Source organism: Wyeomyia smithii, chromosome 3, assembly GCF_029784165.1.
Source record: "Wyeomyia smithii strain HCP4-BCI-WySm-NY-G18 chromosome 3, ASM2978416v1, whole genome shotgun sequence".
In the NCBI taxonomy this organism is placed as follows: domain Eukaryota; kingdom Metazoa; phylum Arthropoda; class Insecta; order Diptera; family Culicidae; genus Wyeomyia; species Wyeomyia smithii.
The window spans coordinates 49,491,749-49,517,987 of record NC_073696.1 but is presented as its reverse complement, the minus strand read 5'-3'; the positions used below and the strand labels follow the sequence as shown (position 1 = coordinate 49,517,987).

At 39.3% G+C, this 26,239-nt stretch overlaps 1 protein-coding gene across 2 annotated transcripts in view; it reads right to left on the bottom strand.

Annotated features, from left to right (window-relative positions):
• Positions 1 to 26,239, bottom strand: part of LOC129729453 (fibrinogen alpha chain) — a 246,335-nt gene that overhangs the window by 206,368 nt on the left and 13,728 nt on the right. For both annotated transcript variants that reach the window (XM_055688028.1, XM_055688027.1), the window contains exon 2: positions 17,248 to 17,744. In XM_055688028.1, coding sequence (XP_055544003.1) covers positions 17,248 to 17,474 — 227 coding nt within the window. In that variant the 5' untranslated portion in view covers positions 17,475 to 17,744. The remainder of the gene's footprint in view (positions 1 to 17,247; positions 17,745 to 26,239) is intronic.

Here is a 26,239-nt window from a genome sequence, read left to right as displayed (position 1 = left end):
ATTTGTAATTAATTATATGAAAATCGGTCCAGCCATCTCTGAGAAAAGTGAGTGAGAATGAAAATCTGCACATACACACACACACACATACACACACACATACAGAAAATGCTCAGCTCGTCGAGCTGAGTCGAGTGATATATGCCATTCGGCCCTTTGGAGCACTTTTATATCTTCGGTTTTGCAAGTGATTGCTGTACCTTTCTAGGAGAAAGGCAATATTTTTTGAAAAAAAAAATTTATTTTCAATTTTTTTTCAAAAGGCATATTTTTTTGGAAGGACAAAATATTATCTACAACTTTGCCGAAGACACTATGCCGTTTCGACTGTAGACATATTTTTAATTTCCAATAGAGCACTCAATGAGGAATCAAGAATATTTCTACAGTCAAAACGGTTTATTTGATTGACAAAGTGTATCTGGCAAAGTTGTAAATAATAACTTCGTTCCTCAAAAGAAAATGTACCCTGTGAACTTTTTTTCTGATTTCTCTTTTCACTTTTTTTCTGATTTCTCCATGGCCGGTTTCGTTGTTCAGGAAAATTTTCGTAGTTTTTATAAAAAAAAACAGTTTTTTTTAAATGGGCTGACTTGACAGAAAATGTATGGTCGAACTGTCAAAACGTCGCAAACCCAGAAACAACGAGTCAGTTTTGTTGCGTGTCTGATTGAGATCCCTATACTTCCATTATCACTGAATAACATCGATACAGTCTTTTGTCCGTTTATATAAGCCAGAGCACTGTGTGTTCAATCAAGTGTTAGCAAAGGACATTATTGTGGTAAATAAAACAAACAAATTGTCTGGTACAACATTCGAAAGACGAGTGCAAGTGTCTTGGAGAGTAGATTTTTCAAACAAAGTAATATAACATATTCCATCAGTTTCCACCGTTTCATTTAAAAGTTTAAGACACTTGGAATCGAAAACATTTTTCAAACATTAAAATTCCATGTACCACCCGCGTGTGATTTTGCAAATGACATGAAGGCATTTAACATTTTCCACGAGACACAATCTTAATTTTGGTTGAGATAATTTTTTTTTTGCACAGAGTAGTTTGATACATTTTGTAAATTTGTTTTGTAATATTTTGCCATTTTACTTATAATTTTTCCAATTCAACATTGCCACCCTAACGACAATGATATAACAAATATTATATTTTCAGGAATTTTTCTATTGGTATTCAGTGAAAAGTGATTTTTTTCATTTTATACTCATTTTCACACAATATTATGAACCACCCTATGTCGAATTAATGAACCACCCTAATGAAACATAATGTATTCCATGCTAGTTATAGTGTATATCATTATACAAGCTATTTCGACAGACTAGTGATCAATTTCGAAAGATAAATTCTAATCATTTTGAACTCAGCCTTCCACAATTGAAAAAACGAGTCCCAGAGAGTAAATTTTTGCAAAAAATTTTTTTTCAGATGACACCAATTCTCGACGTTTCATGCGTTTTTAAGTCATTTGGCATCAAAAAAAATTTTTCGAAAACCGAAATTTCACTCACATTATATCAAACATCAAGCGCGATGACCTGCGCCGGCTCATCGATCCACTGTAAGCCACAGTTGAAACGGCAGTATGGAAACACTACAAACCATTTTCAATTTAAAATCGTTAGGTGATAAACCCGCTGTTAACCTTCACTTCCAATTGACACCTAAAGTTTACACAAACGTTATTTTTAGAAAAGTCCTTCGTTTTTTAGATGAAGAATAAAATACTGCTCGAAATGCGTTAAATGACAGTTCACGCGAATTGTCATCGACCACATTTCGAGCAGTTTTTCATTCGTCATTTAAGGACAATGATAAACATTCCTTCAGAATCACATTTGGTTCAAAAAACACATATTTAAAAAACTGGTATAACTCTTAAACTTAATTGAAAATCATTTGTTTCTTTTTCGAGCGCTTTAGCTATCAAAATCAAAATAAGAGCATTCGAGCAGTGAATCACTTAAAACTACATGAACGCTCTTGCATTGGTTGGAAACGCATGATTTCCAATTAAAAGCGAAAGTTAACAACTAAAAAGCGATAACTGGCTTCTTACATTTCTTCATCACTCACCTCGATGAGTTCTGTTGTATTTTTTGCTGGTGATGCCATTCACATGGCGAATACTTGAATATTTTCAATGCTTCTCATTAACATTAGAAACAATTCTTCCTGCAGCCAATAGATTTACCGTATGAGGGCTACCGGAGAATCTGCACCAGCGTAGTTTATAATATCCTTAAAATGGAGCCAATATTATCGATGATTATGGTTCGTTCATTGACTCATTTTAATTGTAGTCGTGCACAAATAATGTGTTTCAACAGGTATTTTTTTAAAGAGGTTTCGCCTAATTTGGTATTCGCTTTTGTCGCTGGTATACTTCAAATTTAGTCCAGAACGAATTCACAAGAGGAATTAAGCTCATACTCTACAATTCATTTCTCACTTTAAGCAGCGTTCTCATGCTTCACGCATAATCCGTATCCACTCCTTCCGCACTTTTGGATCTTTTGATGATGACATATTGTTGACATGATGTTTAGCAACACTGCCAAAATCAAAATTTCAAATTGGCTTGATGATAAATTTTACCGGCATTCGGGGTTTTCAAATTCAATCAATCAGCGAGTGGTTCCCAAATTGTATGAAAATCTATACCCAGATGTCTCCCGCTAAGTTAAGTGCGCCATAGTGCTATCATGTTAGAAGCGGATTCCATTATCTTACAAATTGCGTATATTGAGTTCGATTAAAGAGTTAAATTCCGATGAAGATCGTGATTTTCTGAAACAACTTTTTTTGTGCTGCCTCAGGTGTGAGCAGGTTTGATGTTCTCCTCAATATATGGAAAGAGCGAAGCTAAAATTCACCACACACTTCTTCTGCTGCATTAGCGCTGTGTGTAGCAACCTTTTGCACCACAATTTGTCTCCTGCTTCGTGCTGTGCTTCTACCGCTCGCAGAAAATACTCACTTGCCGCTTACACCACACACGAAAGAAACAAGAGTGATTAATCACTTTGATGAGAATTCACAGAAGTACGCCGCAGTGTGCACTACTGAGACAATACAACAGATACAACTTGAGTTTTCTCGTAGAAGAATGTGATGCGGAGTGGCGGCAGTATTCATTTTTTAACGTAGGACTACGCCTTACCGCACTATATCGGGATACATTCTGCGGAAACTAAAACCAAAGACGTTTCCAGATCCAGCTCACAAGTAGAAACAATTGTTCGCGCGTACGTTTTTTTTTTGTTTTGTACCCGCATACTGTCAATTGAGAAGCCCCGCCCTGTTTGTTATTTATTCCATTTCCTTCGCTGCGTATGCTTCCACATCAGAAAACAACACTTGTAATGTAGATGTCCTTTGCCTGAAATGTTGAATCTTTCACATGACGAGCAGGTGAGCTTTGCAGTATAAGTCAGAATGACATGCCACAAACTACCGATGTTCGATTTGTAATTTCTAAACTCAAACCTAAATTAATTACTAAATTCTATTCCTTACGACATATTTTTTCCAGCTACTTGGAAAACTCAAACGGCCCTTTTCAGAGCCACATCATAAATTTAACTGGTCCTTTTAGGCACCTCCACCATTTTCAATGGAGAGTTGAATGACTTAACGAGACAAGGTCGAGCCAGTATTGTCGTTCGCGAGGTGGGGGTAGGGAGAAGTTATGTGCTGGATAAGTCGTTGCAGTAAGACTTAATGAAAATAGAGCGGTGATGAAATTGAAATTAATGACGTTAGCAAGTAAAAATCAAAGATGTGGTAATTTTAGTTTTCTATCCTTTTGCCCACTGTGTCGTGTGTTAATCAACAATAATCCTCGGCGTTGTCCTACGTCAATAATGCGGTCGTGTGTCAGATATAATCTTCTACTTTTTATTTTTTAGTTCCGAGACGCAAAGCAAACGCAACTCACTTCCCTACCCAGAAGCTCTCTTCATTCAATGTATGCAGTAAGCTCTGAGATATTTCAGATTCCATCATGGTGTTTTTTGTAAGCTCTTGAGATACACACGATTCGCTGCTATCTTCAAGCACGTGCATGGATTTGTCGTCCAGTGTGAGACAGAGTTATTCCTGCAGTAAAAGATATTCTCCTACGCACTATGTATTCTCTGAGCAGAAATGACAGGGTGGGCTTAAATTCTAGCCCCAACGCTTCCAATTACTAAGAAAAGAAAACCTTAACGTACGCTCTTGTCGCCTTAATCGTTGCTATGCAACCGTCATCGTTTTACATGGGAAACGAGGTGTCCAATATCGGAATTCATTTCGGCTAAGGAACGTGGAAAAATGTGCTATTCCAGACTATGCAACGGAAACGTCAAAGCATTTTTTATTTGAAAACATTATCACATTAACCCTCTAGTGCCCAATGCCGCCATTTGGCGGGCTTCAGTCGAAGTTCCGAAGAGCTTTAATGTATACTTAAAAAGTGTTTATAATGGTTTATAATGATTTTATCGAAGTCCGTTTAGAAATAAATTTGGGCACTAGAGGGTTAACTAGTTGATTACAATTTTTTATTAAATATATATTTGTAATGAATAACGTTCTCTAATACAGATACTTCTCGTTATAATTTAGTTAATTTAGTTCTGTAACCAGACTCTCAAATGTTCACGGTAGTACAGTTTTGAAACTGCGATAGTCGTCTTCTTTTGCTTCTGACGTTGGCGAGGCTCGCTGTCTAAATATTTTCTTGAACAATCATGTCAAACGAGTACAGTAGGTTTCCGTTTTTGGCATGCTCCGTTTTTGGCACACTCCGATTTTGGCAACAATGGGTTCCATTTTTGGCAACATTTTATACTACATAGTATACAATGATTTACACAACAAGCTGAGCTGATTGACGGGTGTCAAACCCGTTCTAGGTTGAAACTGAAAACATCTTAAGCCTGATGGTTTCTAACGAGCATAACTACCAACACTATTGATATGCCGCACAGTGGAACACTTAGAACATCAAACCTTATCATAATTATTTTAATATTTTTTTGCACTGAAAACGTATCATATAGTGATAACCAGGCCCGGATTTGAGGGGGGATTAAGGGAGCAAATTCTCCGGGCCTCTCGACACGAGGCCCCCCCTCTAGACGAAGTGAAGACCTATTTTTTTGCTCGTCACGTTCTAGCGGTTGTGAAGGCGCGTAGCACAACAAAAACAGGCCCCACGAAAAAATCTGCCCCGAGCCCCTCAACGCTCAAATTCGGCCCTGGTGATAACAAAAACTTATGAGTGGATCTGGGCATATTTTTGCAAAGAGTAACCCACCTAAAAGTGATATATGCCCGTTCTTATAATAAATCCCAAATTAAGTCATGTTCGGCTCAAAATTCATCCAAATACTTTAATTTATCATTAAATGACTTTTCGATACACTTTTTCATCGTTTGACAAAGTTTCATTCTTGTAACCATGACTACAACTATCAGAGGAGCGAAAATAAAATTATTTCTTAATTATTTTTACAGAGCGATAAAACACGAAACCGGAATAATCCGGAATGTTTTTTCTTTACCTATATAACCCAAAATATTAGCACTTTTACGTCATATAAGCCGTTCAACCGGATATTATCGGAAACATAACTTAATTTTAAGTTAACTTGTAAAAACAAATATTTTTAATTTTATAACATTGATCTTGACGAACACCAGAGTATTTGGAGAGAAAACCTCACGCGCTAAGTACCCATTTCTGTTCGATTAACCTTCTTTAACAATCTACATCGTTGTTATATTTAGAAATCGCTTGTTTATCTTCGAAACGTTATATATTAGCTAACGGTATCAAAGCGTAACTATCATCCACAAAAAACTGTTCAATTGCGGTCGGTTCAAACCTCTCGTTACGATCGTAAACATAACTTTTGGATGTTGACAGGCTGTCAAATGATCAAGCAAACATCACACTTCAAAATGAAACACTACACAACAAAGTTGACTTACTTTGAGTTTTTCACTTTTGCCCAGGTTTGAAACATATTCACTTCTATGTGTTCCGTAGACATATGCTTAGTTATGTGGGGACTGTTCTGTCAATAATTTTGTAACGATGGAATTCCTCCACGAGGTCTTTTGTCTTCTTATTTATGTTTGTTTACACGCAATGTATATGTTTTTCATAGTTTATTTCAAATAAAGCAAGCGTGATTAAATGCAGTTCCCCTAGAGTGATATTTCACACAGCGCAAAATTCAATTTCTGAAAATCAATTGAAAATTTATCAAAAGACTAATTGGTAGCTGTCACTCATCAAATGGTTAAAAATTTTACTCAATAAAAAATCGTGCAACTTTTTCAAATATGGGTGAAATTTCTCTTATTTATGGGTAACTTAAGTTTAACGTGTATTTGACTCCAACTGTAAACAACGCACTGTCTTATATAACAGGTCTGGCAATTTAAAACCAGCCGTCTTTTACACTCATTTGCTTTCAAATAGAACAGAGAGTTTGACGTGACAGGCACTGTTGTACAAGCGCTGCGCGAGAGAATAAAAGTGACGACAAATTTTAAATTCGTTATTACTGTACGTTATATAAGACGAATTTTGTTAAAAACCCATTTAATTATATAAATAATTAATTTTCATAATAATTTGGAACTCTCAAATTGAATTTATTGATGACAAAAAAGGTTTCCTTTTTTTGGCACGGTTCCAGTTTTGGCAACTGAAATTTGAAATTTTGTTGCCAAAAACGGAAACCTACTGTACTATATGTATTTTGCCATTTTTTTCTAGAAAAGAGAGTTTATGCACGTTGCCTTCGGAGATTTTGGAAGTTATTCTTATCGATAATCTTGTAATAATATTTCTCAGCAGACGTGTGAAATATTTCATCAGAGTATGATAGCTCCTTTAAAAGGATGTAAAACTGGTGCTGCCTTCATTGGAAGTGAAAATTTTGATTGTTTCATTTTTTTTGTGAGATGATGGAACTTCACCACGAATATAATTCTTCATAATTAATGTTTCAGTCCACCGATCTTAACAAAAACTTGATATAATATTCTCTAATAGTACATATAACTAAAAAGTAATGTTTAATCTAGCGTAGGTTCAAAATCCTTGATACATTAATACAAAACATCATTAAAAGTATATAGGTACATCAAAAACGAAAGAAAAAGTTAGCTGAATAACCGGAGTGCGCGGCGAAGCTGTTGTTTTTCGCATTCTCATCCTCTACTCGGCGGATAATTTCCAGCGCAATGCAAGACACATCAGTCAGCAGAAATAATGCCCACCCACGCGTGCAGCATGCCCGCTGTCGCAACAGTCCAGGTCCTTTGAGCGTTTGTCAATTATCCACAAGCGACGAATAAATAGAACAAGAATGCACCAAGCCAAGAACAACCGGAGAACGCTGCCGGTAAGATCACGCTAACTTGAGCAACTGGACTATGACGGTTGCAGAAATGGTAACAATTTCATGATTTTGTAATCGATTATTCCCATGCAGTCGACACAAACAAGCGCAAGCTAAAGCCAACTCGCGAGTTTTTACCCGTATGGCAAATGCATACAAACCCTGCAGAGTGCGGGAAAAACTGTTCCACGAGCGATAGATTTAGTTTTGTGCAATCTCATGGGAATGAAAAGTCACCCATTCCGAGGGTCCACCACTCGACCGATCGGCTGCATTATCTGCATTTTTTCCTATATCTGTATGATATTATAATAAAGCTTTAGCCTTAATTCTATTGCCTCAAACTAGGCACGGCTTACACTAATAAAAGTGAACGAAAAACTTGTCCACTGTGTCGCAGACTTCTTTAGTGTCGGCACCAGCTGGGTCTTTGGTCGACACTTATTTATACGTTTTATGAGGTGATAAATCGACTGGCTTTCGGTTTTGCTGACTGCGCTATCGATCCGCGGTTGTGATAAGATCACTGAAAAATTCTAATTATGCTGTGTAGGATGATGAACAACACTAAATTTGTTTTGTGTACATTTCCCACGGAAAACGATCATTAAAATGGATACGTTCATCATTTTTTCAAATAATATTGCTAGTTGCTACTATCACCTACCATATTTTCTTAGTCGGAAATCGGAGATCCACATCTATGCGCTGTAGACCAATTGGCGCGTGCAGTTTTTTTTCCTACTATGTTTTCACAGCAATTGCCACCAACACATCGATAATTGAAATGCAAAGCCAATCGAATGCGACAACGATGTGTGGTTGATGTTGCATAATTCCGCAAGTCATTTTTACTCCATTCAACCCCAGCATAAACACCGTCACTTTTTTTTTTGTTCGACTGATCCATAAATTTTGCTCCCCAGACGCGATTGGGTTGCACTGGAGGCTGCCGATTCGCGCGGCTCGCGAATCGTCTTTTATGCCAATCTACTACGCCTTGCGCCAATTATTTCGAAATTGTTTCCCCGAGCGCCTGAGGAGGTGGAAGTACAAAATTACATTTGCTCCAATTTACGAAACCGGCGGCGAAGGGGGCCTTGCCCGCCTCGTAGTAACTTGTATTCGATCCGTGTGGAGCAGCAACGCTAAAGAGCAGTGGATTAATACTGGACAGGTGTGAGATTGTAATCTCTCTCTCGGGTGAAACGTGAATCAAACTGTTGGGCTTCGAGGTCTATGCGTGAATTTCGAGTTTCGATTGGTTGTGATTTTGTACGCCTAATCTTGCGATCGTGGCTGGAACAATGTTCGCTAGTCAGTAGGGTTTGTTGTGCGTTGGACATACATTGTATCAATGAAATTTAAGCTTCATTTATGAATAGATTGAATGGTCACAACTTAGCTGCATAATGCAGTTGGAAATATCGACGCGAATGGAACATTTTAACAATTGACGAATTTTGACAGCAGTTTCAACGGGTTTTGTCAGTCGGTTACTACGTTTTATGACGCAACGAAATGCCGTCGATTTGTTCAGTTGTTGAGTTGTTGACTTTTAATGCTGGCCGAACCTTAAGTTTACAATCTGATTGTTCACGAAAATCGATAAAACTGCCACGGTATGAAGGGGCCATAAAAAGTTTAATTTGAATTGGAATCCAGTATGAAAAGTGTATTTAATAAAAACTATAACTGTATACGATATGATGCGCATTCTGCTTATTACTGTGGCAGTGGAAAAGTCGCTTTTCTAGTCGTTTGTCCTTTCATGATTTCAGACTACCTTGAAACTAACGCTATATCACAAAGATCAACATAGAGAACACAAATCTAACAACTTTGGCAAATTCATCGACAGGACCTTGGTCTCATCGCTACCGAATCTATTTATAATACTGTGTCTCTGACCTTCGTGGGAAAAAAAATTCTATAAAACACGTCTCAATTTACTTAATTTTTTGCCGATGAATCAGGTTCGTAACCTTAACCAAGCTAAAAATAAAATAAGCCAGGATCATATTCAGTTTATTTTCGCAATAACCCTTGCCATATCTAATAAAAGCTCCAAGTAATTGGCTAGCAAATTGTCTACCAGCGGGATTTTATCACGGTCACGCTTCATGAAATCATTTAAGTCGCATCAATCACGTTTTGGACGCTACTTGGTTAGGTAACAATGGATTGAATAATGGTAGAAAACAGGTTCGCAACAACTGGCACCTGAAAATCCCAAAAAGGATTTTTACTAATTACTCACCCATTGTGTTCGCAACTCTCTAAACCCTCGAAGGAATTATGTGCGAGCTTTGCTCAACAAGCCGGGCAAAACAAAAAAAAAGCTATCACCAAACTCCGAATCAAAAAGTTACCCGGTATGATCACGGTACGCAAACAGTACCGTTCAAGTTTCCGAGTTTCAAGTAATAAATCCTCGCCGTAGCCCCGAAACTTGTCCGTGCGCGGGACAACTTTCAAGCACACAAATCGGCAGATGCGTCCACCCCGAGCGAAAGGTCAAGCTGTTCCGTTTGGTGGTAAACGAATGGAGTCATACTTAAACCTCCGCACATACGTTTGCCAATTTAGCTTCACCTGTTGCTGAATGTCTCTGCGGTCACTCTAGCGACTTATTACTAGACTAGTCACTCCGAGAGGACGCTTCTCACCGTTCGTTTATTTGATCGGTTGATATCTCTAGAATAAAGTTTTAAGTGTGTTCTGTTTTGAGGTGACTTCAACTATCCGGTGCAGGTTGTTAGGCACTTGTGTTACTTGCAATTTGTGTGTATAGATTTCTTAAGACCAGTTTGGCAATAAAAATATCCTATGGTGACGAACAATTTCTAAACCGTAGCTACGAGAGGCTCTTCCTTCCATACGCGAACTATAGCCAATAGTGACGAAGGCAACGGCGATGAGGTACTAGTTTATCATCTGCCAAGTGCATGCGTTGCCGGTGGTCATCGGGGGCGCGCGGGGAGAGGAAATGAAGACACCAACATGCAGATTGTCAGCCGAGTCCAGCGTGTGTTGCCGTCATCGGAATCGATGTGATGTCGATTTTTATCTTGACGGCTATTGCCTATCGCGGTTTGATTTCTGAAGACATGGGCGGTTGGTAAACTCTCGTAGCAAATTAATTAACCCGAGGCCGGGTGACCATAACTAGTTTGAGAAACTGGCTGGGTTGTACGAAATGAGGGAGAAGAGGCACTTCTTTTTTTCTCGATTGACGGACTTGTCAAAAGCGGAGGAAGCACGCAGTGTATTGACCGTAAAATTATGAACTGTTTTGGTTGTTTAGAGGTCACATTGCTAGGGTTGTAATGCTGGCTTTCAACGTTATCTAAGTCCGATGTGGTTATGATAATGTGATTTTACCTAATGACCTAATCTTTAACCAAACCAAAGATTTGACAAGGAAGAAAACTCTTTAAAATACAGCATAAAATATTGCTGATCTTATTTTTTTCAAGTCTTAGTCTTAATTTGCTAAAAATTTACTCTCACAGAGGTATATAGACCTCCCGCAATCAAGTCTGTTGCCAGATTGATGTTATTAAATAAATTCTGTTTTAACCTAACCTAGTGAAACCCCGGAAAGAAACAATTTTTATTTTAGATTTTCTCCCTGTCTTTTTCTAGCTTCTTAGTTCTTGGTTGTGCTTCTATCAGCTATATGACATGCCATGCGATAAACAGCAATTGGAATGTTGTTCTCGAATTGACCATTGCACAATGGTACAAAAACCTGTATTTTATTTTCGGAAATTCATAACTTCTGAACCAGGTTATCAATATTCGATCTTTTTGGATCGAATTAAAGGTAATTATTTTTAGTTTTCAGCAAAAATACCAATGAATCTTATATGTTTAAATCACACATAAAAGCAACTAAAAGCAAAAGATATAAAATTATCACGAACATTAACAAATTAGGTTAATATTTTTTGATGACAAACATCAGTAAATTCAAGAAGAATTAAGATATTTATGATTTCAGCAGGTGTTTTTCAATCTAAATCTACTATTTTCAAAGATAAGGAAAAACTTTTTCTCATAAAGTTAAGTACCGTAAACCGGAGTGACTTTGATCATTTTTTAACTATATCTTATTCCTTTTAGGGTACAACTGCCTTTAGTGGACCACTTAGTAGTGTAGCTGCATATTTTGCAAGAATAAGTGTAAATATCTCAACTGAATTAAGTATTTCATTATGTATAAACATGAAGTAACATGTTTACTATCTTTTCTGCATGAAAATAACAAGATAATACACTGGGGTCGCTTTTTACGCGGTTGGTTGTACCGCATTTAAAAGATTAGATTAGGTATACTTATACTAAATTTATTTGATACCGCGTACAAATAGTCTACCGAATCGAGCAGAAATAATCCGCGTTATTGTAAAAATATCCCGTTTAAAAAAACATAAAAACAAAACGCGTAAAAAGCGACCCCAGTGTACCTATAATTCCTTACAATAAAAGAAATAAATCATCGCTGCAGTTTCCTTTAATAGGCCACCGTTTCCTAATTTGAACCACAACAATTTCCTAATTTGGGCCAGATCTACTTGAATAATTTTCTAATCCACTGTATAACAGGTAGTTGTGAACAATTGCACCATGCCGCAGATTGCTTTGAATTATAAAGGACCATCCATAGACTATGTAGCCGTTTTTACTCGCTTCGTAAGCAATCCTCCAAAGTAATTCTGAACATTTCGTACGAACCTTGAAAGACGAGTATTTTCTGAGATGAATCTTGCAACTGTAGACTGCCGCTGCTGCTCTTCCGAAATGGGGAATCCTTTACAATACAGCTGGTTTTCCTTTTCGTGGTTTTCCTGACGGCTTCCTGCTTGCACGGAACATTACGGTAGATCGTGGAAGCTTCTCTAATCGAAACACCACTTTTTATTGCTTGGAGACACTCAGTAACAACTGCTTCAGTATATTTTTCACCAGGTTTTGGTGTTTTTCGCATTTTAGCTGCAACTTGTAACAATAACACGATCATAACACATCTATGTTAACTATGATTCGCTGTGTTACTTCGATGTAAAAAAAAGTTCAGGTACTCAGCAAGACAGCGTGCTTTTTTTGACCATAAATTGGACCACTGTTTTTTTCAAACTTTGAGTGTTTTTCTAGTGGAATTGATTGTTTATCTTCAAAAGACACTATTATTCTCCCCCTTCATCGATGATGAAAATAATGACTATCTGTCTGTCTGTCTGTCTGTCTGTCTGTCTGTCTGTCTGTCTGTCTGTCTGTCTGTCTGTCTGTCTGTCTGTCTGTCTGTCTGTCTGTCTGTCTGTCTGTCTGTCTGTCTGTCTGTCTGTCTGTCTGTCTGTCTGTCTGTCTGTCTGTCTGTCTGTCTGTCTGTCTGTCTGTCTGTCTGTCTGTCTGTCTGTCTGTCTGTCTGTCTGTCTGTCTGTCTGTCTGTCTGTCTGTCTGTCTGTCTGTCTGTCTGTCTGTCTGTCTGTCTGTCTGTCTGTCTGTCTGTCTGTCTGTCTGTCTGTCTGTCTGTCTGTCTGTCTGTCTGTCTGTCTGTCTGTCTGTCTGTCTGTCTGTCTGTCTGTCTGTCTGTCTGTCTGTCTGTCTGTCTGTCTGTCTGTCTGTCTGTCTGTCTGTCTGTCTGTCTGTCTGTCTGTCTGTCTGTCTGTCTGTCTGTCTGTCTGTCTGTCTGTCTGTCTGTCTGTCTGTCTGTCTGTCTGTCTGTCTGTCTGTCTGTCTGTCTGTCTGTCTGTCTGTCTGTCTGTCTGTCTGTCTGTCTGTCTGTCTGTCTGTCTGTCTGTCTGTCTGTCTGTCTGTCTGTCTGTCTGTCTGTCTGTCTGTCTGTCTGTCTGTCTGTCTGTCTGTCTGTCTGTCTGTCTGTCTGTCTGTCTGTCTGTCTGTCTGTCTGTCTGTCTGTCTGTCTGTCTGTCTGTCTGTCTGTCTGTCTGTCTGTCTGTCTGTCTGTCTGTCTGTCTGTCTGTCTGTCTGTCTGTCTGTCTGTCTGTCTGTCTGTCTGTCTGTCTGTCTGTCTGTCTGTCTGTCTGTCTGTCTGTCTGTCTGTCTGTCTGTCTGTCTGTCTGTCTGTCTGTCTGTCTGTCTGTCTGTCTGTCTGTCTGTCTGTCTGTCTGTCTGTCTGTCTGTCTGTCTGTCTGTCTGTCTGTCTGTCTGTCTGTCTGTCTGTCTGTCTGTCTGTCTGTCTGTCTGTCTGTCTGTCTGTCTGTCTGTCTGTCTGTCTGTCTGTCTGTCTGTCTGTCTGTCTGTCTGTCTGTCTGTCTGTCTGTCTGTCTGTCTGTCTGTCTGTCTGTCTGTCTGTCTGTCTGCCTGTCTGCCTGCCTGTCTGTCTGTCTGTCTGTCTGTCTGTCTGTCTGTCTGTCTGTCTGCCTGTCTGCCTGCCTGTCTGTCTGTCTGTCTGTCTGTCTGTCTGCCTGTCTGTCTGTCTGTCTGTCTGCCTGTCTGCCTGTCTGTCTGTCTGTCTGTCTGTCTGTCTGCCTGTCTGCCTGCCTGTCTGTCTGTCTGTCTGTCTGTCTGTCTGTCTGTCTGTCTGTCTGCCTGTCTGCCTGCCTGTCTGTCTGTCTGTCTGTCTGTCTGTCTGCCTGTCTGTCTGTCTGTCTGTCTGCCTGTCTGCCTGTCTGTCTGTCTGTCTGTCTGTCTGTCTGTCTGTCTGTCTGTCTGTCTGTCTGTCTGTCTGTCTGTCTGTCTGTCTGTCTGTCTGTCTGTCTGTCTGTCTGCCTGTCTGCCTGTCTGTCTGTCTGTCTGTCTGTCTGCCTGTCTGTCTGTCTGTCTGTCTGCCTGTCTGCCTGTCTGCCTGTCTGTCTGTCTGTCTGCCTGTCTGTCTGTCTGTCTGTCTGTCTGTCTGTCTGTCTGTCTGTCTGTCTGTCTGTCTGTCTGTCTGTCTGTCTGTCTGTCTGTCTGTCTGTCTGTCTGTCTGTCTGTCTGTCTGTCTGTCTGTCTGTCTGTCTGTCTGTCTGTCTGTCTGTCTGTCTGTCTGTCTGTCTGTCTGAAGATGACCTGAGGCGTATCTAATGAATCTGTGTTGCACAGCTTCTATTCTGGATTTCCAAATTTATAAACGAGGGCTCCATGTCAAAAACGGAGTGTACTAAAGAGAAGTAAAGAGCTCGCAAGCAGTACGGGTCACAAAAGCCCTTGGCCATGTGCTTAATGAACCCTAAGATGCGTTAGCTTTCTTTATAATGCTAAAGTAGGGGTTCTGGAAGGTAAGCTTTAAATCCAGTTCTACTCCCATATCTCCAACCACGTCAACCCTTCCAAGAGGGGCATCTTCGATTTTATAACCAGTTAAAATTTTTAAACTGAGCCCAGCGTGAGCATCGAATAGTCTTTGCTGGTGTCAGGCCACCCAACCGGGAAAACTGGAGAAAACTGAAATTGTTCAGAAGCGAGAAAAACTGGAAATTTCACTGAATATAACATCAATTGAATACCGTAACCGCGGTGAGATTTTGCTAAAAACCCATTGTTTGTTAGCCATCTCAAGACGATCCCAAGACCAAAATTTATTGAATAAGTTTCCTCGAATACTCAACCAAAAAAGACTAGTCTTCAAAGCCGAAAAGGATGGCTGACAGGTCACGGGCTGGATGGTACAATCTTTTCCCGACTGACGGTATATTCAACTCATTTCTTATAGTGCATATATCAGTTATTAAAAATCTTTTTAAATCGTCAGCACATAGTAATTTAAATCCGAGTAGAATTACAAAGCGAACATTGTTAAAAAAGATTAGAGAAAACAACGGTCCTAAGTTACTTCCCAGTGGGACTCCACACGGATTGCAAAAGGTATGAGATTTAGTTAGGCCAAGGCATCCAGAGGCAGCGATTTGTCAGGTAGGTATATTATAGTCAATGAACAAAACCGTCAGAAGCACCAAGTCGGCTAGCTTTCGTAACAATATGCGATCTTAAGCAGCCTTAATATCCGGTACACTGTGTCAATTTAAGCATTTTCCTCTATTTTACTAATGCAAAACGAGCATAATTGAAGCAGGCTTATGTTAATCGAGCGTTTGGGATAGAAGCTGTGTTGCTCCATCGTGATGTACTTTTTTTCTTACTTAATCTCTAGCAATTTTAACCCACAGAAATGTAATGCCGCGGTAATTCGTAATGTTGCATTGATTTCCTTTTTTGTAGACTAAAATTTTTTTTCTTCCAAGATTCGGGGAACCTATTCTTTCAAAGTGACATATTGCAATTATTTTTGTAACGGCTTGCAGAACACTTCAGCACATTTTTACCACTGATGATACCACCACTGATAGTATTTTGTCCGGGCTCGCCTTTTTGGACGTTTTAAGCTTTAGAAGACCGGCGTTGCTATTGGCTTCGCTAAAGTGAATAGAGTTCAGCTCGAAAACATTTTTAGGAACATTACGCATGGCGTCATCAATTTACAAATCTAAACCTACACTAGAGCTGAAAACGCTAGTAAAGTGTTTCGCGAACAGGTCACAGGTAGTTTAAGTGTTAGTAAACACCAGATCCTCAAGAAATATTATGGATGGTAATCAACTCTGATTATGCTTCTTGTTGACAAACGATCGATTCTGGTAGTCGGCTTCTTTTTCAAGTAACGTCTTACGTATATATACTTTGTCGAACAGAGCCTGAAAAAGTCTGTTTCAAATGACAATTGTCAGGTTATAGTAACTCTATTACCCATCACTTTCAATTGAAAAATATTTGTTTTATTTGAAACATTTGTTCAAACATCATGTTTAAGCAGTTAATGAGTCAAACGAAAACTATTCGAGTGACTTTTGCTTCAGTTTTGACAGCTTAAGGGTTCGAAAAGGGAAAAAAAGGATTGTCAATTAAAAACTGGTATTAACAGTGTCACTTGTACCTAACAATTGTCAATTAAAAATAACATTGAGTACTAACGGAAACATAAGGCTTCCATACAGTACCTCACGCACATAGAGGGAAGCGGGAGTTTAATTTTCAAATTAAATTAAATGACTATATGAAACGAAGGACGCAAAAATTAGTTTTTCATTATTATGTACATCATCCTATTAAGAATAGTTCTTTCAATTCGTAGAAATCAAACTGATTTGTCGAGAACATGGAACCCCTTCAGGATTTTTATCCGTTCATTACTAATTCATTAATACATTTGCTTCACTGCAAATTCGGTTCCCTCAAAGTTCCTTGATTACAGACGATGTTTTCTTATAACAATGAGTCATTCGCTAGAATCATGAAGTATGACTTTTGAAATCATGATAGAAACGCGATTGATGAGTAGCACAGCACGTACTTACTTCATGGATTCTCCTTACGAAATTTTTCAAATACCTACGTAGACTAACAAACTTCATGCTCTATCTTTCTCCTGCAAGCACAAACGCGAAAGGGTTTGTAAGGCGTTTCTGAACAAGAAGAGTTTGGAGGATTGGAAAATTGCTTATCCTTTTGTCTTCCCTGCAATCAGCTAGTCAAACAATAAAAATGCCCTGTTGATGACATTTTCTCACATAAAGAAAAATCGTTTGTCCAATTGAGATTAAGATCAACAATGTATAAAATAACCACTTTTGCTGAATTCTCACTTAACTCTCAGTTCAAAAATACTAACCTCAACTGCGCGACCTAACTGTTTATCTAAATTACTTAAATAGATTTGATCTCATCAACGGTTGAATCCTTGAAAAACCTCGCGTTCTTGGTATAAAATACATGTTTAAAATGTATGTTATTAAAACCCTAAGAAATTTATGAACTGTGAATTATTCATTATTGCAAAAACGTGTTTACGCCCTTTACCGAGTACCATCTTAGTACACCTACCTTGATCTGTAGTTCCCACGGCCTTGCTGGGCGGTCAGGTTCTTCGCAGCCAAATTACGCACTCCGGTACTGTTGTTGTTCTGCGCCGACAGTTGGCTGGCACTGGTACGTGGCAGCCGTGGAGACGGATTTCCGGTTCCCGGACGGACCGGTGCGCCACTCTGCACCAAAGCTCCAAAGTAGAGCATCAGTAGCGCACAACAGTAGAAGGCCCTCGAGCAGGCCATTTCTGGTTGCGGGGAGTTTCTGTGGTTTAAAGGATGGACACGGCACTCGCGGGTGTAACTCAAACACTGTGGAGCTTGGCCAGATGGTAACCGCAACCGGTTCCGGTTTCTTTACGGCTCTATACACACGGATTTCACTCTTCTGCACTTCACTATAATGCACTGTATATTCCCTCTTCACCCCACCACAGGAGCACTCCTGCCAGCGGCTCGCTCGTCTTCTCACCAGAAACTATAGTTTTACCATCGACAGCACCGGCGACGAATTATCTAGATTTTGGGAAAGAGGAAATAGCGTTAGTAAAGCCTGAGAGATTCTGCATAATGGCGTCGCAAAACGGTAAACACAATGACGAATTAATCAACTGTCCGTGGGTTTCATCTTCACGATCTGCGCTGGGTTTGGTCTCTCTCCCTCTCCGTGTCTCTTTCTGTGGCCAGTTCTTCACCGGTAGATTTCTCTTAATTAGTAATTATAACTACGCGAGTGTTTTTCTGTTTGTTTCTCTAGCATTGTTTCCATAACCGGATAGAGCACCTCTTATTTGCAGTAGCTTCTCTTGCGCCAGCGAATGCCAGAGCAATGGGTTAATATGTAAATTCGACAAACAACCGTCGGTATCCTTTACCTAACTCTCAACTATTCAAAACTTTGCCCTTTAAAACAACCTTCCCAAACGGTAACAAACCGTTCTTACTTTCAGATGAACACCAACGCGGAACTTTGAAGGGTTTAAATGGAGCTCACCGAGCGGTGTTATATCATTTCTGTCAATCTCCGATGGTGGCTGCCGGGCAGCTGAAACACCTAAACGTCACCTGTTACCGTTCCACTTTACAGTAGTTAATCGCCGCCACCGGATGTCCAGTAACCACAAATCTCACATACAATTATCTGCCGCTGTCGTACAACGCTCGGTGGATGCCCAAGCCCACAAGTCTCCGTGGGTCTTTGGGACCGCAGTGAAATGAAAAGGCACAGCATGCCAGCGGCCATTTGTCTTCGCAAATCCGATCAACAGCTATGGCTTTAAAGAAAAAAAAAGTAATACGTTTCGCCGGTCTTTTATTCGACATAAATAGTTTATTGGAAAGCATTGCCGTTTTATCACCGCGAGCCGAGCAGCTGACCGCGTGTTACTAATCGTAACTTAAGGTATCTTACGACACTGTTCGGTGCGACATCGGGTGTGGGCAGTTAGGCTAATCTGGCCGCGATTGGCAAACCTTGGCAGCGAAGGTCGCGTGCCAAAAGGGTGCACATTTGTGTTACCCAGACAGAAATTTTGGGTGGCCTTCCCAGCCCGCACTGTTTATTTCGTTCAACGCCAGGAAACGGTGCGCAATAGCCGTTAATGACCTGAAGGAAAGGTATTAGGTGCGGTTAAAGATCGAATTTATTGCTACGTGTGAATGGAATTTATTCAATCTCTCCTCACAATTAGTGACAGGAAAAAAGACACTTATTACAGGCTCCAGCTTGATGATTGCTTCCGTTTATCAAACACCACAGCGAAGCATAGTCTGAATAAAATCGCTCAAGTTTGACTCCAAAAACCACAACAATGAAAAGGCAAATTGAAAGAAAACAATGTTTTCAAATAGGAGAATAGGTGATGAGCATCGAGACGGAATGCGATTGATCGAGACGGAATGTATATGATGTTAGTGCTCTTAGCCCATCGAAGTCGGGGCGAAAGGACGCCCAAAAAAAGCGAGAGTCATACCATCAAGTCTCATGCACTTAATGCAGCCTAGAGGGTCGTCAAGCTGTAGGACCACTTATCGGAGATGTACATGTTTCTCATATAAATTTACAGAGAGGACGCAAACAATTTGAAAAAAAAACTGCCCGTTTTTTAGTGAATTGCCCGAAATTATTGCTGTTACTACCTTTTCTGCATTATTTTAAGCGTGCACAATATTAAGAATTGTGCTTTGGAGATTTTTTTCTTAACTGCCTGAAATTGTGCATGTTTTAAATTCTTACTTGTCTGATAAATATTTTAAATTTCAAAACCTAGATATCCCCTTAGAGTGTTAACGCAGTGATAATTCAAAGGAGATTTATTCATTTGTTTCAGTAATCTGAACTGAAAATTCATTCATCAGCATTCTAGACTTCACTTTCCTGGTCAACACCTGACGTTATTAATTATAGCGTTTGATGCATTACAATAAATCAAACAATCCTATCAAATACGCAGTGAGGAATAAATAGTAACCTCTGTTTTGTTCTATTCAGCATCGTTACAAATCTCAGGTTACAACAGAACAGCATCACCACACAAACACACGCATGACGCAAGAACGTTGAAATTTTGTGCTCTTTTCCGATAGTGGCGACGACCGGAGTGAAATGAATGCAAGTGTCGGAACAGTTGAACTGTTAAATTACCGCTAATTGACACTCTTTTTTTTGCTAACTGGATTACTACACTTGAAAAAAAAAACACACTCTGTCTCTGTTTGGTTTCGGTGAAATGGCATCTCCAGCTCCCGTTCGCTCGCTCGCTCGACCCCCGTTAACAGCCAGCAATTGCACCGGTTTTGCCATCTCGATGATTGAACTTTTGCAAGGCGATGATTGCATGTTTACGACCGAGGAGTTACATTGCGTCGAAAATATCGCTCTCTTGTTGCTGTCGTTTTGCTGTTTGGCAGTTACAGAGGGGTTCAATGCTCAACATTAACCGACTTTCGTAAACGCTGGAAGACGATTAATCAATTATTTTTAAGTGTTTAAATACACGGTTGGCAGGCACACGTGTAACAAGTGGTGAATTACACACAGTTTGTTGAGCTTGCAAATTTCGCGAGGTGTACAGCAAACCATATATCTGAAGCTTTAACTGATAATTTAATGGTGGATCGTTACTAAACTATGTAATTCCTTACTACATGACGAAAATCTTATTTATTTTTGAGCTAGTAATATCCGCTTTGGTTGAATTTGCAGCATAAACATATATTTTTTTTGCAATTTCTAAGGGCCATAAATTACATGTGCGTGTATTGTCCATAGAGAATCATGAAAGATATAACGAACGCAACTGCTGCTAAATAATTCACGGAGCTTAGAAAAAGAGTCTTCTAATCCCAGGAATTTGTCTCAAAAAATGTTTTTTTTTTCTAGACAAGATCTCTGATTTTGATGCAGGGTATCGAACTTCTTCGGCAGTGGTTTTCTTCGGCCGGTTTTTGCATAAGACTGCTGCAGAAAACCTGCCGAAGACGCTCAATACCCTATTTCTAAGACATCTGGCATCAAAAAACAAGTCGATTTCGACAGTTTCATGGATCTGTGCCTGTTCCTGTTCCTGAATGATTATCCGTCCTCGCTTTCTTTTTGACGTAGAATACGTCTTACGGCAACAATTACAGGGACCCAATTTCAATACAGGGATCCAATTTCAAAACCGAAAACATCGAGAGCGTCACAAAAATTGTCCAATTTCAAACGTTTTAAACCCAGTCAGTTTTCAACCGCTTTCTGTCATTTTTGCAGCAATCGATTGGAAAATCATTTAAGCACCCGTCCAAATGCAGAAAATTGTAATCTGATTGTTCAAACTATTGTAATATTAAAAATTGTTGAACATTGTCGAAACGCAAACGTCGACTTTTGATTGGTCGCTTGCTGCCTTTCCCTAAAAAGGACGATAGAATGGAGTACCTAGATAGCCGAGAATGCACTCTTCGGGCTATATAAGAGACTGTTTCTCCTCAAGCAAATCAGTTTTCTAGCAGCAGGCAGCAGCAGCGGACATCAACACCGATGGCAGTAGGCGAAGTGGATCAGCAGCAGGCAACAGCGGCGGTGGTAGTGGTTAGCTGCAGTTCTTACCTCTTTCAGTTCGGCTTCCCTTCGATCTGAGTTGGACCCCACCAGCGGTAATCCGATTCAGATATCGTTGGGTGAATACAACCCGAAACTGAAAGAGGCTCGCACCGCCAGGTGATTTGAGAAGCCACCATCATCCAGCGTATGTAGGGTGCACATAATGTGTGTGTATATTTGTAGCGTGTATCCCTAATATATAAGGTGTGTTGCTGGCTATATAGCGTGTGTGTATGTTTTTGGCGTGTATGCATGTCTGTAGCGCGTGTGTGCCTGTTTATAGCGCGTGTGGCCTGCCATATAGATGGCGTGGTTTGCCTTATAGCGTGTGCATGTCTAGCGTGTCTGTGCATGTCCAGCGTGTCTTTGCATGTCTATAGCTTGTGTGGCTTGCTATTTAGCGTGCGTGGCTTGCTATATAGCGTACGTGGCTTGCTATATAGCGTATGTGGCTTGCCATATAACGTGCGGCTAGCGTGCGTGGCTTGCTATATAGGCTATATAGTTTATAGCATGTGTGGCTAGCAGTATAGCGATTGAAATTTTCATATATACATAATTGCTAATAAATCACCTCATGTAGAATTCAATTATCACTGTAAATCATCCAAAACTACATAAAAAATTTTCCATGTTGAAAAAATATTCACTTGTCAATAAATGGCATTGACAAACACAATTAACCTCAAAGTTTATCTGAAGAATTTCTGAGCTAGTGAGCCTGAATCACATAATTTTTCGCGCAAGTCTTACTAATTGCAGCGATCTATACGTGCCACTAATGCAAATTAGTTTGAAAGTGTGAATACAATGTTATATCCAATAGGTATAACAACGTATTCATGCGGGGCTTAGTGTATATGAAGGCGACCTCGGAATGTACGTGTATTACCAGGCATTCTTGAAATGGGTCGTTGGATGAACATTAGAGCTGTCACCTTTCATCTCCAGGGCTAAAAATATTTGCACCTATATATTATGTAATGTATCAAAAATCAAAATCAAAATCAGCTTCAAATAGGAAGGGATGCAGATAGGTTTCTTCCATAAAAGCACTGCCGGTCAGTGGGAGATGAATTGTAAACACACACACACACAAGTCTTACTAATTGCAGCGATCAGTTGTAAAATTATCTACGCTATCGTAAAATGCAGAAAATCGTTATTTGAACTGTTATATCATAGATAGAGAATGCACTATTTGCACTTGTCTATGGCCTCTATGTAGCCACTGCCTAAATTAAGGGGTTCTATACCTTTTTGGTCGAGAAAAATGAGGGAAGTTTGAATTTATTTTTAAGTGCATAGCACCATTTTCATTGCATCAAAGTGGAATTTTTCTGAAAGTACAGCTTATCAACAACAAGAAAATACGTTTGATTTTGAGATATACCAATTATTACTGGAGTAATGGCCGTTTCCCCGAAACGCTATTTTTTTGCAGAGGCTTGCGGTGATCCTGATAGAGACTCAGCGGATCACTTACTTTACTTCTTACTTTTTTGACTAACGGACCGTTCACCGGTCTAGGGCCGAACGAATTAGAGATGTCCAGCTTCTTCTGTCTTGGGCAGCCGTTCTCCAGTCTCCCCGTACACCAGCAGATCGTGCATCTTCTTCCACTGCGCACATCCACCGCGTGCGAGGCCTACCACGGAGTCGACGGCCTCTTCCTGGTTCTCTACTGAAGATAGTTTTGGCGGCTCTCTCGTCAGGCATCCTGGCTACGTGTCCAGCCCACTGAAGCCTGCCCCGCTGTATTACCTTCACTATATCAGCATGTTTGTATACCTGGTACAACTCGTGATTCATGCGTCTGCGCCACACTCCACCTTCCAATTTACCGCCAAGTATCGATCGCAGAACTTTACGCTCAAAAACTCCGAGCACTCGTCGATCAGCTTCCTTCAGCGTCCATGCTTCATGTCCGTAAAGGGCCACCGGGAGTATCAGCGCCCTATACAGCGCTAGTTTTGTGCGAGTTTGCAAACTACGGGACCTTAGCTGGTTACGCAGTCCGTAGAAAGCCCTGTTCGCAGCTGCAACTCGTCGTTTCACTTCACGGCTCATATCGTTGTCACATGTCACAAGCGTACCAAGATAAACGAATACGTCAACCACTTCAAATCGTTCCTCATCTATCTCCACCTCAGCACCAACACCACGGGGAAATTAAAAAACTCATATTATTTCATTAGTTTAGAAGTGTGCCGGGTCCTTGAACGATCGCTTTTATGAGTATTTTGTTTTAAGTGTAAACGGGAACGTTTTTCTCAAAAAATGCACGTTTTGAGCGCAAAAAATTGCATTGAAAATTTTTTTGCGGCAAAATTTAACTGTATGTTTCAAAAAGCGACCGTTCAAGGACCGGCGAATTTAATAACGAAAATTAAAAAAAAAAAGATGAAGGAAATCGGTTCAGTAGTTTTCCCGCAATCAGGATCACGGCAAAGCCATTTTCCGGAATAAACTATTCCGAGATAATCGCGTGTAAAGTTTCAAGTTTAGCTTATGCGGCCGTGGCGAGGCGCGTTGCAAATCGCTCTAACTTTCTTCCTATTGCTCAGATCTTTATGAAAATTTGTGGAAATGTTCTCAAGATGTTGTATTTGAAGATAATGTAATAAAAATTTTTCCGGTTTTTTTAAAAATAAAAAGGTATATAACCCCTTAGGATATCTTAGTGCAACTTGATACAAAAGACAGCCACAAAACAATTCAATTTCATTCTTGTTTTGGATACGGCAGCAAGTGAAACCGCAGTGCCGGCTACAGAGGTAGACGTCATCTGGAGCAAAGAGACTATTAAATTAATTAACCCCAATTAAGTGTATTCCCAAACCTATACCAAGAAAGACATTGACATATGACAGGCTGTCGTATTCTACGTTACCTCTGCGGTCGTGTTTATAACAACCTCTTCAACTTTTTTGACATTGAAAATAATTATCAGTTTGTTTTTAAAAATTGTTCAATCTTTTTTATAGTTGTAATATTTTATAATCCGAATCATTAAATCACGGTCTTTACTTTTTTCCTATTATATGATCTGCCAATCATAAAATCCAAACTAAATAAATCGTTGCGTTTTCACTTTTCTTTGTAATTTTTCTAATATCGCGGGGTCCGGGGGTTTCCAGGGAAATCTTTTAAACCTTTTTTTTTCTAAATCATGTGAAACTGAAAACTGTTGGTAAATTGATGCTCTATTACAAAGTCATGCCAGATATATACTAACGACATTATTTTCCAACAAAATTGCTTATATAAAAACGTTTTATGCTACGTTTATCAAAAAAAAACCCAAATTAATCCACCTAGCCGTGAGACCCAGCCTTTCTCATCTGAACTTATTATTTGTTAAAATAGATTTACACGAACACTTCAATTTTCATAAAAAATACACCTTGATTTACCTAATATTTGCTGGATTTATTCATCACTCTAAATAACAAACTTTTGGTAGTCAACAGTGAAACTATACCGAACATTTAAAACATAACATTTTAACACATATGAACATACATTAACACATGCAAATAACATGGAATAAATATGTTTCAAATATATGAATTGAATTTTTTTATCGTTTTTCAAAACATTAAAATGCAACGTAATGATTTATCATCAAACCAACTGAAGAAATTGTCAAAAAAGGTTAGGTTAATCGATCTGTAAACTTGGAAGACATTTTATTAACACAAAAATGCTGTAAATGAGATTTTTTATATGTCTTATGATATGAAGTAAGTGAAATGTCAATGAGTTTCAATGTAAATAGTCAATTGCAAATGAAAGTCTGTATGTTTCTGGTCAAACTGGTGGTACTGGTGGTGGATCAGCCGAACCAATCCGAGCTCAAGAGTTACATCATAGTGAAAACCATCGAAAAATTTCAACTTTTCAGTTCCGGCAGTGTTGTTGCCTTAACATCCAACAGAAACGGGGAAGATTTTGTTACTTCAGAGCAACATTTTATTACTTTTTTGTGTTATATGACCGCGCATTAGACACAAAGTGTAATAACCAAAAAGTAACAAAATATATGGCAGCTACACGCTTGTATGTGTTTCTGCCGGGAAACATGCAACCAAGAACCGCAATGCATGTGTATCGAGACTTCACTCGCTGCATTTGTATTGATGCAACGATCAGGACTATTTCTGTCCCCTTTATTCACACATAATCAGAATCTCACCCGTCAACCTCAAATGTCTAATTAGAAACACCACTGTTTCGTTTCCCAGTGGTTACTTGAAATGGAAGTAATACCATGTGATCAGAGTTGCCAGGGTTGTGATTGTTGTTCTAGACGGGCACGAGTTTTGTAACTTCAAACAAGTCGAAATGAGTTTCCATGAACCAATGAGTGTGTGTTTAGATAGCTTACAAGAAAGCGAATGTTTGTGTTTTTGTGATTTCAAAACGCATTTAAAGTCTTTGAAATCATCAACGTTTGCATACTGTATGATGGGGAAATGCTGCTTGGCAGCTTTTATCATATTTTTTCTTTACCCCGTATGCATACAACGAGCGAACTAATACACGCACACTGGATGAATTGGAGAAAGAAGAAACTGGTAACATGTGCAACATATACGACGGTGTGTAATTTTTCTTAACAGGGGATGGATGAAAGGGAGCATTTTTCGACAGAAAAAGTTTTGCATGTGGTTGCAACGACCATTATTAGATTATCGTATTTCCGTAACACGTGCAAAATATATGACAGTTTTTGTTGTTACTTTTCTGGGGAAGAACTTTATTGCCCTTTAAGTAACAGATTTGTTACCTAAAGAGCAGTTTTGCGCTTTTGCTTTTAAAGTAATAAGAAAAAATAACTGAAACTGCTTTGACAGAATACAGATCAAATATGTCGCGAAATTTTTCTAGGATAGCCTATAACCGCGACATTCTCAACAGG